The sequence below is a fragment of the Solanum lycopersicum genome, chromosome 10, assembly GCF_036512215.1.
Source record: "Solanum lycopersicum chromosome 10, SLM_r2.1".
Taxonomy (NCBI): Eukaryota; Viridiplantae; Streptophyta; class Magnoliopsida; order Solanales; family Solanaceae; genus Solanum; species Solanum lycopersicum.
The window spans coordinates 6,503,432-6,520,656 of NC_090809.1; the positions used below are offsets into that span (position 1 = coordinate 6,503,432).

Here is a 17,225-nt window from a genome sequence, read left to right on the forward strand (position 1 = left end):
CCTACAATTGTATAGCTATAAATTTGTGGCTAGTGTATCATCAATATATTGAGAATACTATTTTTCAGAATATCGTTTGTCTTTCAATCGTATCGCCATGCTCCTGAACAACTTGGTTACTCTCCAGGAAAATTTGGGAAGTCTTATACCATTCATAACACACTACATTTTGTTGATGTACCTACATCTTACTCTTAGGCTTCTTGATACCAACCCACCTCTCAAGACGTACTTTAGAACAAAATATCGACAAAATAATAAAGAGTCGAATTCTGGACAAACGACTACTGAGCATTTGCCTATCAGTTATTATTCTTAGATTACAGTTTATAGTTTCAGCCTTATCCTTTTATTTTCTCTATATACATGTAATCAAGATTAGTTATTAGTAATATGTAATTAAGAATCAACATTATTATTTTCTCGAGTCTTGTCCTCTCCATACGGGCAACTTTATATGTATAGTTGTGTTTAAGATACTTACACAAACTATTTAAGTAAATCTACTTGCTTTGTTCTATTTTGTCAATTCTTTACTTTTGGGTACTATCAATTTTGTTATTAGAGCAGATTGATCCAACATGGTCAATACCAGATTGTCGAATTCCCGAGAAAGCGTACTCAATGTTGAATCTCTTACCCAACAATTATTTGTCATAGAGTCAAAGTTAAATACGATTGACTCCCTGGAAGCATATGTTGCAACATTGAAGGCCCAGACTAGTTACACTCAACAAGAAGAATCCAATCAAAGAAACTGTAATAAAGGAAAGTCTGTATGGTAAGATGAGGAAGAAGACATTGATAGTCCATCTTGGCCAAAAACTCCTTTTCAAAAGCCATACACAAAGATGGAATTCCCCATATTTGAAGGAGATGATCCTAGAGGGTGGGTTTTGAAAGCAGAAAAATAGTTTTGCTACTATCAAACTCACGAGGAATATAAAGTTGACAATGCGGCGATGCATTTGGACGGGTATTCTCTTGATCTCTTCTCTTGGATAAATTCTGAGCGAACTTTGTTTTATTGGGAAGAACTTGTTAAAGCATTGCAGGAATATTATGGTCCTGCAGAGATTAAAAATCCCGACGAGCACCTTTGTAACATTCAACAAACAAGTTCTGTACAGGAGTATCGTCAAAAATTTGCAAAGCATTAATCTAAGGTGAAAAATTGGCCAGATCACTGTCTTTTGGGGGGGATCACTGTCTCTTAGGGGTGTTCCTGAATGGGTTAAAAAATGAACTTAAATCTGATGTTAGGATTCACAAACCTAGAACTCAAGATAAGATCAACATGAGTTCTGCACCTTCACTCGGACATGGTAAGGGTCAACACATCAACAGACCTCCACTATTCAATGGACAATACTACTCATGGTGGAAGGCAAGGATGGAAGACTTCATTCAAGCTGAAGACTACGAATTATGGGTAAGAATTACTAAGGGACCACTAATTCCTACCATCACTGATAGTGAAGGAAATAAAGTACCTAAACCGGCAGATACATATAATGATGCAGATTATAAGATGCTAGGAAAAAATGCAAAAGCTAAGTGTATTCTTGTGTGTGGATTAGGACCTGATGAATTTAACCGTATCTCAAGTTGTACCTCTGCTAAACAAATATGGGATACCTTACAAAATGCTCATGAAGGTACAACTCAAGTCCGAAAATTCAGGATTGCTAGTTTGTGTTCAGAATATGAAGCCTTTAAGATGAAATCCGGAGAATCTCTTCAAGATATGATCACCAGATTCACCACTGTGGTAAACGAACTAATCTCATTAGGCAAAGTGTATACCACTGACGAACAGGCTGACAAAGTACTTAGGATTTTGCCTAGGTCTTGGGAAATCAAAGTCACTGCCATTAGAGAAGCTAAGGATCTAACTATTATGTCTTTGGATGAATTAGTTGAAAATCTCAAGACCTATGAGATGAATGTAGACAAAAGAGGTGAAGGGAATAAAGAAAAAGTTCTTGGTCTTAAAGCAACTGAAAGTGATGAATCAGACATAGATGACGATGATCTAGCTTTGATAAGTAGGAACTTCAAGAAACTCTTTAAAAGGGGATTAAACTCTACCGAAAAATCACCACCCTTGAAAGAAAAAACTTCTGAACGATCACAAAATGGAGGTTGTTTTAAGTGTGGTAAGACAGATCATCAAATAAAGGACTGCCCAATGTGGGAATTAGAATGGAAAAAGGAAAAAGCTGAAAAAGAAAGGAAGGAACTCCTCAACAAAAAGAACAAAAAAAAGGAACAAGCAATGTATGCAGCCTGGGGAACAGGTTCCTCGGACATGTATGAAGATGTTGAAAAGCTTGCCTTGATGGCGATAGAAGAATCAGACGCTGAACCTGAATCAGATTCTGAAGAAACTGAGGTAAACTTTCTCAATCTAAAAGATAAGCTAGCAAAGTTCTTAAAGGAAAAGCTTTCACTCCTATTGCTTACATCCATAGACACAATTCAAGAACTTGTGAATACCAAGAGCCAACTACTTGCTTCCCTATCTAGCTTAAAGTTTGAGCATATTAATCTCAATAAGAACAAAATCGACCTACAAGATAAAATCAAGCAACTTGAAACCCAAAATCTGGAACTAAGAACTAAGAATTCGAAATTAAAAGTTCTTGGAAAAGGAAAAGATGGTGAGCTGCCTGACCAAAAGCTTGAGGTTGACAAACTCAAAAACACTTTAAAGCTAGAAAAAGAAAACTGTAAAAGGATAAATCTTGAATTGACTAGAGTAAGAAGTGATCTGGAAAGAGCAAACAAATGGACAAAATCCTCTATGATAGTAACTCATCTAGGGAACAACAATAGGAACATCAAAACCGGAATAGGATATGAACAGCCCATAAATGGAAATCCTACATTTTGTATTGTTTGTGGCAACTCTGGTCATTCTAAACAATATTGTCCCAAATATAAAATTGCTACTGAAGAAGACAACCCAACAAGAACCTATAGAACTGTTCAGAGGAACAGGTACATACCCAGAAAAAACAGTCTGCCCAACTGGGCTCGTAGAAATCTAATTCACCCTTTTGATCAAAACAAAGAACCCAAGCTAATCTGGGTTCCTAAATCCAACCTCTAATTTTTCAGGAAGAAGTGAGAGAAAGCAAGCAGCAGTGGTACATGGACAGTGCTTGCTCAAGACACATGACAGGGAATAAGACATTGTTTCTCTCACTAGAAGAAGGAAAAGGCGGTATGGTTGCTTTTGGTGGTGGAAAAAAGGGTCAAATCAAAGGTTGTGGGAAGATTGGAAGAACTGATGAACATTCAATTGATAAAGTATACTATGTGGAAGGACTTAGACACAATTTACTCAGCATATCTCAGTTGTGTGATAAAGATAACAAGGTAATCTTTCGATCCACTGGTGTTGAAGTAATCAATCTAAACACACAAAAATTAGTGTTAACGGGAAAAAGAGATAAACATGTCTACACTGTAGACACCTCAACTATCTCTGACACAAATCTAGTGTGTTTAAGCGTGTTGGAAAAAGATCCCTTGTTATGGCATAAACGGTTGGGTCATGCTAGCCAAGTTCAAGTAAACAAACTTATTACCAAGGATTTAGTTATAGGACTGCCTAAAACAAATTCAAAGAGGATAAGGTTTGTGAAGCATGTACTCTAGGGAAACAGATAAAATCATCATTTAAGTCCAAAAAAATGGTAAGCTCAACTTGTTCCTTAGAACTAATTCACATGGACTTATGTGGACCAATGAGGGTTCAAAGTAGAGGGGGAAAAAGATATGTGTTTGTCTTAGTGGATGATTACACTAGGTATACCTGGACACTATTCCTTGCTACAAAAGATGATGCGTTTGAAGTTTTTTGTTCACTAATGAGAAAAATTCAAAGAAAATATGGGAAACAATTAAAGGCAATCAGACAGATCATGGAACTGAATTTGAAAATTCAAAGTTGATCATAACTTCTCTGCCCCTAGAACACCTCAGCAAAACGGTGTGGTGGAGAGAAAGAACAGAACTCTTCAAGAAATGGCTAGAACTATGATGATCGCAAGCAAAATTGCAAACCAATTCTGGGCAGAAGCAATAAACACTGCTTGCTACACCATAAATCATTGCATGACCAGACCCTTGTTAGAAAAAACTCCATATGAATTATTGAAAGGGAGAAAGCCCAACATCTCTCATCTTAGAGCGTTTGGATGCAAGTGCTTCATTCATAACAATGGAAAAAACCTGCTTGGAAAATTTGATGCTAGAAGTGACAATGGAATTTTTCTTGGATATTCTACACATAGTAAAGCCTATAGGGTACTCAACAAAAGAACTATGTGTGTCGAAGAGAGTGTTCATGTTATTTTTGATGAAAGCAGCACTATGTCAAATGAAGATGTGTTGTTCAGTAACACATCAGCTAAAGAACATGCTGTCTCTGAACAGGAACAGGTCCAAGAAACTGGTTCCTCTGACACAACAAACAGAGAAGAAACTGAAACTCAAGTGAATTCTGATGAAAGAGTTGATACAGATGAAAATCAATCAGATGTTAATGAAGAACAAGAAAGATCAACTCCTATCCTAAAAGAGTACAAATACCAAGGATCACACCCATTGGAAAACCTGCTCACTGATCTTTCTTCAGGAATTACCACTCGATCAAGAATGAAGAATCACTACGCGCATAGTGCATTCCTATCCATGGTAGAACCAAACAAAATAAGTGAAGCTCTTCAAGATGCAGATTGGATTATAGCCATGGAAGAAGAATTACATCAATTTGAAAGAAGTAAAGTATGACATCTAGTACCTAAGCCCTCAAACAGAACTGTAATTGGAACTAAATGGGTGTTTAGGAACAAGTTAGATGAACATGGTACCATAATCAGAAACAAAGCTAGGTTGGTTGTTCAAGGATATAATCAAGAAGAAGGGATAGATTATGATGAAACTTTTGCACCCGTGGCAAGAATAGAAGCAATCAGATTGCTTATAGCTTTCGCATCTCACATGGAGTTCACATTGTATCAGATGGATGTCAAAAGTGTTTTTTTGAATGGGCTATTACAAGAAGAAGTTTTTGTTAAACAACCCCCCTGCTTTGAGAATAATGTCTTCCCTGATCAAGTCTATAAGCTTGACAAAGCTCTCTATGGGTTAAAACAAGCTCCAAGGGCATGGTATGATAGATTGTCAAAATTCCTTTTAAGTCATGGATATTCAAGAGGTAAAATTGACAATACACTCTTCTTCAAGAATAAAGAAAAGGTCTCCTGATCGTGCAAATCTATGTTGACGATATCATATTTGGAGCTACAAATAAGAGTCTCACAAAAGAATTTGCAAATCTTATGAGCAATGAGTTTGAAATGAGTATGATGGGTGAATTAAACTACTTTCTTGGGCTTCAAATAAAACAAACATCTAGAGGTACATGGATTCATCAACAAAAATATGTAAAAGAATTGCTTAAGAGGTTCAAAATGGACGATGCTAAACCAATTGATACTCCAATAGCCCCTGCCACTAAGTTGGACCTTAAAGGAACAGGTTCTGTTGTTGAACAAAAACTGTATAGAGGCATGATTGGCTCCCTTTTGTATCTCACTGCTAGTCGACCTGATATTGTGTTTAGTGTAGGATTATGTGCTCGCTTTCAAACTAATCCTAAAGAATCACATATTCAAGCAGTCAAGAGAATACTCAGATATCTAAAAGGAACCTCTGATTTAGGACTTTGGTACCCAAAAGGAAGCAATTTTGATTTAGTTGGGTATGCAGATGCTGACTATGCTGGATACTTGGGTGATAGAAAAAGCACTATATGAATGGCTCACTTTCTAGGATCATGTCTTATCTCATGGGGATCAAAGAAACAAAACTCAGTTGCACTATCCACTGCTGAGGCTGAATACGTAGCAGCTGCGTCATGTTGCGCCCAACTTCTGTGGATTAAGCAACAACTTAGTGATTTCGGTCTCAAAATTGAACAAGTCCCAATTTTCTGCGATAATACTAGTGCTATCAACATTGCAAAAAATCAGGTACAACATAAGAGAACTAAACACATTGACATTCGTCATCACTTTCTTAGAGACAATGTGGAAAAGGGTTTAATCTCTATGAACTTTTGTACTACGGAAGAACAAATCGCGGACATCTTTACAAAGGCATTAGCAAGGGAACACTTTGAAAGGAACAGACTGGAGCTAGGAATGATGAAGATAAACTAAGAAAATAGAAGCTGAAGGAATAGGACTCTCAAAATCATCTTTGCATGCTTAAAAGGTATGTCTACTCTTCTTAACTAAGATAGACTAAAATTCTAAGACAAATGCATTGGGTTCCGTTCCTTAATTAATTGAAAAAAATAAATAAATCATCATCACAACCGCCAATTCAAAACCTGCAGAAAACCCTTCAAGTCATACCTGTTCCCATTCTCAGTAAAACCCTTACACTTCCCTATAATTCCTCTTAAACAGTCCCCTTTTCTCTTTCTTCTCCGATTGTCCTCATTCTCTCTCAAACCCTTGAAATCCCAGAATCCACATTGTGTTGTTGAAAAAAAATGGCCATGTCCTACAATCTTTCACTAGCCATAATTCCCTTTGATTCTCAAGAAAGCCTACACGCCCTACCAGCCATTCTCTACATTGATTCGACCGGCATAACTCGATGGTCTCTTATGGAAGATGCTTTAGTTCAGGGGGAAGAGAGAAGTCAAGGGTTAGAGAAAGATAATATGAGTGCACAAAGTGAGGGGGAACATATGTTTTTTCACAGGACCAAGAAAATAGTTCTGATGATGAAAATGTCACTTTGCTTGAAATGCTTTCCCAAATCAGAACGTGTTCCAAACAAAGTTCATCTTCTTGCAAACCTCCTGCTACAACTCTTCCTGAAACTCCAGAAGAACCTCACTCTATTCTACCGGCAAAGGTGCCAATGAGAGTAACTAGATCTGCACAACGCACTCGAGAAGCAGAGACTTTGGCTAAATCAACCAAGAAAATTCGCACAAGAAAGCGTAAGTCTTCTTCATCGTTAAAATTTGTAGCAGATACAGTGAAAAGTCAAAAACGGAAAAAAATTTCATCCAAATCAAAATTTCATGAGTTAGATGATAGTGATTACCATGCAAGAGTGTTAGCCTTTAAGAAGAGGAGTGTGATTAGGGGGAGAGTAATTTCTGGCTTTGGGGGTGGTGAGATGGATGAGTTAGTGATCATCTTACAAGAACAAGGATGGACAGAATTGATGCTTCAAGGATCCTTTAGGCGTAAAATGGGAAGAGTAGAAACCAGAGAATTTTATATCAATGCAACAGGAACTGCCTCATCAATTACTAGTACTGTGTGTGATATTTTTTTTTACACTTACTGTTGAGATTTTGTCTTCAATACTTAGAATTCCAAACAAAGTTCATCTTCTTGCAAACCTCCTGCTACAACTCTTCCTGAAACTCCAGAAGAACCTCACTCTATTCTACCGGCAAAGGTGCCAATGAGAGTAACTAGATCTGCACAACGCACTCGAGAAGCAGAGACTTTGGCTAAATCAACCAAGAAAATTCGCACAAGAAAGCGTAAGTCTTCTTCATCGTTAAAATTTGTAGCAGATACAGTGAAAAGTCAAAAACGGAAAAAAATTTCATCCAAATCAAAATTTCATGAGTTAGATGATAGTGATTACCATGCAAGAGTGTTAGCCTTTAAGAAGAGGAGTGTGATTAGGGGGAGAGTAATTTCTGGCTTTGGGGGTGGTGAGATGGATGAGTTAGTGATCATCTTACAAGAACAAGGATGGACAGAATTGATGCTTCAAGGATCCTTTAGGCGTAAAATGGGAAGAGTAGAAACCAGAGAATTTTATATCAATGCAACAGGAACTGCCTCATCAATTACTAGTACTGTGTGTGATATTTTTTTTTACACTTACTGTTGAGATTTTGTCTTCAATACTTAGAATTCCTAACAGGGGATGGGATCACTATGTCAAGAAGGATTGGCCTCCTTTAGAGGGTAACACCTCTCAACTTGACATATGTAGGCGATTCTCAAATGATCCTACTCTTTCAGAATATTCTAGTGTTGACAAGGGATGTATGTTACCTTTACATCAGATGCTGTTTAATGTAGTTCACAAAATTCTTCTTCCAAGAAAATAAAAAAAGACTGAAGCATGTTACTTGGATCTCACACTTATGGACTTACTATTGTCTAGGACTCAAATAAACTTGCCAATCCTAATCATGAGTCACATACATAGTTTGTCCAAGGTTGATAAAAAGCAAAGGGGTTTGGCTTATGGAAAAATGGTTCCAACATTTGGTGTGCAAATAGGGAATGGAGATATCATACGCTGCAATAAAGTTTGTCGAAATCTTCAAATTCAATTATCGGGCTTTACTATCACTTAGGATTACTACCCTTTTGCAATATGATGGGCTGATTTGTTTTTGGTATCAAATGGTTATCTTCTCTCAATACGATTTAAGATAACTAGAAGGATATGTTCATATTTTTCAATTGGCAAGGGACACGTTACAAATCGCAAGGTGTGAGATCGACAAATTCAACCAAAATTTCTCTCCAATCTTTTAACATGGTATTAGAAGTTCTAGGTAATGCAATCCGAACACTTGTACATGAACTCCAGTTTGTGTTTTCTGAACCAACATCTCTTCCACCATTTAGAGTATATTCTTATGCTATCCCTCTGTTACCAAATTCTAAACATCAAAACGTCAGACCTTATTGTTATCCATATGGTCAAAAAATAGAAATTGAGAACTAAGTTGTAGCTTTATTAGAATCTGGTTTCATTCGCCCTAGTTCAAGTCCTTTTGCTTGTCCTGTTCTCCTAGTTAAAAAGAAAGATAACTCTTGGAGCTTTTGTGTGGATTACCGTAGCCTAAAAAATCATTGTCCTAGACAAATATCCAATTCCAAATATCGATGAGTTGTTAGAAGAGTTACATGGCACCACAATTTTTTCTAAGATTGATCTTTGTTTCGGATACAATCAAATTTGTGTCCAACCGAATGATGTCTATAAAACTGCCTTTCGCACCTATTCAGGCCATTATGAGTTTCTCATAGTGCCTTCTGGAATCACCAGTGCACCATCCACATTTCAAAATGCCATGAATGATCTTTTAATGTCATACCTTCGAAAGTTTGTCCTAGTGTTCTTTGACGATATTCTAATCTGTAGTCCTGACTCTCAAACACACCAACAACACCTTCAAATATTCCTCCATCTTCTTTTTGTCAATTCCTTTTTTTCTAATCCAAAGAAATGTTTATTTGGTCAACACCAAGTTAGTCTTTTAGGTCATGTGATTTCTCAAGATGGATTAGCCGTAGATTCAAAAAGAATATTTGCGGTGTTGGAATGGCCTATTCCAAAGAATGCCAAGGAACTTCGTGGTTTCTTAGGTATCATAGGTTATTACATGCGCTTTGTTAAAAACTATGGGATCATTGCTCGTCCTTTAACAGAATTGACCAAGAAAGATGCTTTTACCTGGCATGCAACAGTAGAGCAGGTTTCTCCAAAATCCTAAGAGGATCTAGAGATCAGTACCGGTGCTTTTTCTTCTATATTTCACTCAATAGTTTACAGTTAAGTGTAATGCTTCATATAATGGAGTTGGGCTATTTTACTGTAACACTGTCATCCAATAGCCTATTTCAGTAAGGGATTTTCCTATTCTAGTCGCATTAAATCTACTTATGATCGTGAATTGCTGGCTTTGTTCCTTGCATTGCAAAAATGGAAGCATTATCTTTTGGGTCGGCATTTTACTGTCACTATTGACCATTGTAGCCTAAAGTATCTTTTGCGTTAGCGAGTGACTACTGCAAAACAACAACATTTGTTTATTAAATTATTGCCTTTTGATTTCACTATTGTCTATAAGTCAGGAAGTGAAAACAAAAGAGTTGATGCATATCTCATCGCTCTCAACATGCTGATTTTTTTTCTTTGGTGATACTTATTGCATTAGATTTCAGTGATTTGACAAAGCAATTGAAGTTGATCCATATACTAAGAAGATTCAAGATCAACTCTTTTTTAATCCATCAATTCATCTTGATTTCTCACTGTCTGCTTACCATTTTTACTACAAAACTCGGCTGGTTATTCCTGATAACCTTGAACTCAGAGCCAAGATTTTAGCAGAGTCACATGATTCTCCAACATGAGGGAACATAGGTTATTTTGAAAACTCTCAAAATGGTATATGCAAAAAATTTCTGGCCTTGTCTGAAACATGATGTCAAATACTTTGTCCAAAATTGTTTGATATGCCAGCAACATAAATATGAAACATTAGCTCCAGTTGGTCTCTTACAACCTTTGCCCATTCCTAATAGAGTTTGGGAGGATATCTCCCTTGATTTCATTGTTGGTCTTCCTCCTTGTAATGACTTTGATACTATTTTTGTGGTGGTTGATAGGTTTAGGCAAATACAACCATTTTCTTTCCTTATCTCATCCTTTTACTGCTAATACAGTGGTAGTGATTGGGGTTTTCTGTAAGGAAATTTTCAAGTTACATGGTTTACCGAGCTCCATTCTTTCATATCGTAATGTGGTCTTCAAAAGTGCTTTTTGGCAGGAAATTTTTTGCCTTAGTCACATAGTCTCCGTATTGGTACTTCATATTATCCCCAATCTGACGGTCAAACAAAAGTGGTCAATCGATGCCTTGAAACTTACGTTGTTTTGCTCATGACAAGACCAAATTATGGCTTCAGTATGTATATTGGCTTGATTATTCTTTCAACAGTGGATACCATTCTTCAATCAATATGACTCCTTTCCAGATTGTGTATGGGAGAGAACCACCACTTTTGCATACCTTTGTTCATGGAGAAACTAAAATTGCTGAACTTGAAAAGTAGCTCGTGCAACGAGATCAAATGTTAGAGGTACTACGTTCCATAAAGAAGTCTCAAGTTGATTCCAAGTGGCTGACTTGTCTTTTGATGTGGGTGATGATGTTTTCTTTTGTTTGCGACCTTATTGGCAAAAGAGTTTAGTCAAACATCTTAATCAGAACCTTCACCTCAATATTTTGGACGATAAAAAACTGTTCGTCGAGTTGGTCACGTTTCTTATAATTGCAGTTTCCTGAAACATCTAAGGTACATCCTATTTTTCATGTCTCGCTGCTTCGTCCTTCTCGTGGTTGTTCTGATGTTACTTCCCCCACCCTTACCACTATCGAGTGAATTGGAATTATGGTTGAACCTCGTTGGGTGAAAGAGTTAGGAGTGCTAAATCTGGTACTTATTCAATGACGATGTCGTCCTATTGAAGAGTCTAGTTGGGAAGACTATGACTGATACCTACCCACCTCTCAAGACGTACTTTAGAAGAATATATCGACAAGACAATAAAAAGTCAAATTCTAGACAAACAACTGCTATAGTAGTTGCTTAGCAGTTACCTGGTAGTTATTATTCCTAGTTTACAGTTTATAGTTTCAGTCTTATCCTTTTATGTTCTCCATATATATGTAATCAGGATTAGTTATTAGATTATGTAATTAAGAATAAACACTACTATTTTCTGGAGTCTTGTCCTTTCCATATAGTAAGATACTTGCACAGACTATTTCAGTAAATTTACTTGCTTTGTTCTATTTTCTCGGTTCTTTACTTCTGGTTACTATCACGTCTACACAAACTTGTTGGAAAGAGACAATGTCAGAAGAGCTTAATGCATTGAATGAAAATTCTACTTGAAAATTTGTTGATAAACCAACAGGTGGAGTTCATTGGAAGTAAGTGGGTGTATTCCATTAAACTTAAGGCGGATGGTACAATTGATCGCTACAAAGCTCGATTAGTTACTCAAGGGTACAAACAAGAGTATGAGGTGGATTCTGAGGAGACTTTTGCACCTGTTGCTAAGATGACAACGGTACGAACATTATTAGTTGTGGCTTCGACGAAAGTTTAGTCCTTACATCAGATGGATGTGAAAATCACATTTCTCCATGGAGATCTGGAAGAAGTGGTGTTTATGAAACCATAACATGGATGAGTTCTGCCAAGACCAAATGCAGTTTGTCGTCTTCGAAAATCTCTTTATGGCTTAAAACAGGCTCCTTGAGCTTGGTTTGACGAATTTCGATCCACATTTCAAACTGTGGGCTTCTCTCAAAGTTCTTCGCATAATTCTTTGTTTCTTCATACTTCTCCAATAGGTATCACAATGCTTCTCATCTATGTTGATGATATCTGTGAAATAAGGTCTTAGGCCTAACTCACACCCCAAAAACTAGCTCAAAGGGAGGAGGATTGCTTAAGCCTTATAAGGAGTCCACCCATCTCATTAACCACTGATGTGAGACTTTTTGTCATTCTTTAACACCCCACCTCACGCCCAGTGCTTAGCATCTGGTGCGTGGGCAATTTTAATTTTGGGGACCCCAACATCGGGCAAGACGGGCTCTGCTCTGATACCATGTGAAATTAGGTCTTAGGCATAACTCACACCCCAAAAGCTAGCTCAAAGGGAGGAGGATTGCCCAAGCCTTATAAGGAGTTTACCCATCTCATTAACCACCGATGTGGGACTTTTTGTCATTCTTTAACAATATCATTATTACAGGAAATGATCCAAAGAATATTACTAAGTTGAAAGAATTCTTGCATACCTCATTTAAGTTGAAGGACTTGGGACGATTGACATACTTTCTTAGACTTGAGGTTTTATACTTGCCTACTGGGATCATGCTTACACAACAAAAGTATGCTCATGATCTTGTTGCAAGAGCTGGTCTTACTGATGACGAGGTTGTGTACAACCCAATGGAGATTAATACAAAGTACAAGGAGGTTAATGGAGAACCATTCAATGATCCAACATAGTATCGGCAGTTGGTGGGATGCTTAGTTTATGTCACTATGACAAGGCCAGAAGTCAAGTTCTAAGTCAATTTGTGGTTAATCGTTTCCGTATACATCACACTGCATTACTTCGTCTCATTCGATATGTTTGTGGTTCTATGAGTCAAGGTGTTCTTTTCTGTTCTGATTCTTCTATACATCTTGAAGGATATACTGATGCAGATTGGGTTGGTTGTCTTTATTCTCGTCACTCAGTTACTGTTGGTGTATGTTTCTTGGCACATTCTTGATATCTTAGAAATGTAAGAAATAATCCCGTACATCTAAATAATCTACAGACACTGAGTATCGTGCTATGTCAGCAGCAAGTTCAGAAATTGTTTGGCTATGACATCTATTATTTGAGCTTGGTGTCACTATTAGATCTCCTATAGTGCTACATGTTGTTGATGACACTAGTGCCATTAAAACCGCCACAAACCCAGTGCAACATGAAAACACAGAGCATCTAAGGTAGACTCCATTACATTCGAGAATTGGTTATTGATCGTCTCATCAATCTACAACACATTCCAACTTGCTGATTTGTTTACAAAGGTGATGACATGAGCACGACATCAATATCTTATCACCAAATTGCTACTTTGTGATCACCGGTATCGATTTGAGGGGGATGTTAGGAAAAACTATAATTGTATAGTAATCAGAAAATATATTCTTTCTTAGAATAGGACTGATTTACAGAATATATATTTATAACCATATATACTCCTTCTTAGAATAGAACTTTGACCCTACAATTGTATAGCTATAAATATGTGTTTGCTACTGTATCATCAATATATTGAGAATACTATTTTTCAAAATACCTTTCGTTTTTCAAGCAGTCAATACCTCTTTTACTTGTCGAGTTGGATCAGTACGATACTTAAAACCTTCCACAAAAATTCAAACAAAAAAAGTATTTGCTTATAAAAAATTTAAACCCCCTTTAGAATATTCTGAGTTACATTACTGATCAAATGTCACTAATTATGACGTTTACTTTGTCACTAATCACACCATGTCAATCTAAAATTATAATATTTCAATAAATAATCTAAATATAGAGACAATTATTTATGACATGCAATTTTTTGCTATATGTGATAATTTTCTTTCTTAAAAAATCTCAAAAACCAGATTTACTTTAGATCATTCTTGTTTATTCATGACTTGCAAAAATTGTTGTTTTACCTATAACTCTTGTCATGTATCATCTATATTAATCAAAAAGTCAAGGTGATCATTTTGATTTTCAGTTTTTGTAGAGTGTGTCTTCTCTTTTATAATATATCGTGGTAACTTGTTTGATCTACTCCTTTCTTACTCTTTGTGTTCCTTTTTATATGAAGATGTTACTGTTTGGAGTGTCAAATAATTTACTAATCATAATATTCTTAAAATTTTATATTTTGAACCATTAGTTGTTTTATCGACTTATAATATTTTCTATGTACTCTTTAAGTATATACATTTTATTCTAATCCTTTTTTTTTTGAAGAATATATGCCGTATTAAAAATCAAAACTAAGTGTAATGACCCTCATACTCTTTCCTTTCACACAAATTGGACATAAGGAGTGTTTATTTTTCCAAAATTGGAACACCCTTCACAAAGTTCTTGCTACGTCAGTATAATTATTCTATAGATAATTTAGATGCAGATAAAGTAATTTCAGACTGGTCATTTTTTCTTATTTTATATAATGTTCAACCTTGGTTAGATGCAATATTTTCTTTCTTAAAATCTCAAACAACCAACATTGTTCTTCTAATTATTCTCGTTTGTTCATTCACTAATAACAACTATATTTTACTTGATTTTTAAGTATTATGGAACGATTTTATCTTTTGGAATATATCATGGTAATTTTTTAACTCGAATTGTCTTCGTTAATTCCATCACTTAAGAGATATTTTTGAGAAACCATGACAAAAATTTTAATCTTCTAAATATTTTGTATACATGATCAATTTCATTATTTTTTTGGTTAATGACTTTCATTTCTAAATAAACGTATACATCATGAAAATAAAATCTTATTTGTATGATTTTAATCCAACTTTATAGTCATCTGATATTGCTCAGCTACAATTCTCTTTTATCTTGTTAGGATCCCTCTTCTTTTCAATTAATTTCCTCTTTTCCTTTGTGAAATGACAATAATTAGTAGTTAAAGATGTTTGATCGATAATTCGAGAATAGTTTTACTTTATTCTTTTATTATATTTTGTATAAATGATTTTTGTTTTTTTTTCCTTGTTATATTTTTATCTTCATTTGTTTATGCAATCTTCCAAGCGATCACGAGAAAAGAAAAGGATTAGGATGCAAGGGTGTAAACACACTATTTCTACAAGTGAACCACTAATAGATGTTGCAAGCATCATTGTAAGATTTTTTATGAGCTATTTTTTTTTCTCTTGTTCTATGTTAACTTTGTATCGTTTTTAGCTTTGAAGAGGTTCTTAAAAGGTTGAGACTATGGACCTAAAGTGCAACTTCTTGATCATAAATATAGATGAAGTATAGAGACTCATCAAAAATCTTACAATCATGTTAGCAACATCCCTTAGCGGTTTACTTAAAGCAACAATTGTGCTAGCACCATTGCCTTCAAACCACTTTACTTTTCCTTTGGAAGAGTGTATCAGCAACTGAAGATAAGTATAAGAAAAATAAATAATAATTTATATAAAGATTAAAAGAAAAAAACTAAAAATATCCCCAAATTATAGATCAAACATTTCTACATTATTTTTATTTCACAAAGAAAAAGGCAATTAAATGAATAGAATAGGGAGCTTTACAAGATAAAGACAACTAGAATTCAAAAATATATCAGGAGTAAAGTTAGATTGAAATCAAACAAATAAAATTGTTTCATGATACACATTTATTAAGAAGTATATGTCATTCACAAAAAAATAAATTTATCATGTATCCTATAAATATTTATTAAAAGATTAAAAATTTTGCCATGATTTCTCAAAAATGTCTAATGAGTGATGGAATTAAAGAAAACAATCAAGTGAATAAATTACGATGATGTATTGCAAAGGACAAAGTTGCTCCATAAAAACATAGAATCGATTCCCCCCCCCCCCCCCTTAAAAAGGTCTTGGATTGTGAATTATATATATAGAGGATATATCACCTGACTTAAATCGAAAAAAATCAAGTTAAAAAAGTTGTTATAAGTCAATGAACAAAATGAGAATAAACCGAAGAAGGAAAGTTGGTTGTTTGAGATTTTGAAGAAAGAAAATATTACATTTTGCCACAATTGAACATTATGTAAAATACCTAAAAAAGAGACTAGTCTTAAATTACTTTCTCCACATATAAATTTTGTGAATGGTATTCTATCTTTGGAAAACAAGACTCTCCTTATGTCCTAATTGGTGTAAAAGGATCAGAGTATGAGGGTCATAACACTGAATTTTGATTTTTAATACAATATTTATTCCTCAAACAAATTAAAATAATATGTATATATTTAAAAACAACACAAAAATTACTATATGGAGACATAATAATTAATGGTGCAAAATATATACATTTGAGAAATTATGATTAGTAAGTTATTTGACACTCTAAATTGTAATATATCCTCATATAAAAAGGAACATAACTAGTAAGAAGAGAGTTAATCAAACAATTTACCATGATATATCATAAAAGAGAGAATCACTTTGCAAATACTTAAAAATTAAAATTATGAAAACATGTATCGACTTGTTGATTTATATAGAGGATACATGACAATTCCCGTTCCCAACCCATGACCAATATGAGCTAAAAAGAATAATTACAGCAAGTCAACTAATAGAAAAGAATGATCTAAAGAAATAAATTTGATTGTTAGTAATGTAATTAATAACGTAATTCAAAATACTCTAAAGGATGTTCAAACTTAAGATAAGCAATATTTTTTTTTAAAGATCTTGGTTAAGTCACTGATTACATCATATCTTCATCTAGCCAACATTCTTCTTTTTCTTTGCAAATTTAAAAAATTAGAATCAAGCTCCAATGGTGTTTAATGTTGTTTTCATGTCTTTATATTCAAAACTTATATGCATGACTAGATGAACTTTGATAACCCTTCTTCAGTAAATACCTCCCATAGTTAATTATTTCCAAAAAAAAAGAAAAAAAAGCTTGAGAAATCCAAATGAGAATATTCTCAATGCAATGTCTAAAAACTCGGATTATCCATTTACTTGATAATTGATGCATAAATTACTTAATATTCATGTATACATACTTTCAAGGATCTATGAATCATAGAATGTATGTATTAA

The 17,225-nt window shown here is 34.9% G+C and overlaps 1 protein-coding gene across 1 annotated transcript; it reads left to right on the top strand.

Moving 5' to 3' along the window:
* The first annotated feature begins 962 nt into the window (after window positions 1–962).
* On the top strand, window positions 963–4,803 carry LOC138339157 (uncharacterized). The gene is made up of 4 exons (XM_069290483.1): window positions 963–1,153; window positions 1,264–3,037; window positions 3,124–3,644; window positions 3,984–4,803. Exons 1-4 carry the CDS (start codon window positions 963–965, stop codon window positions 4,801–4,803), a joined length of 3,306 nt encoding a protein of 1,101 aa, XP_069146584.1.
* Window positions 4,804–17,225: the final 12,422 nt, after the last annotated feature.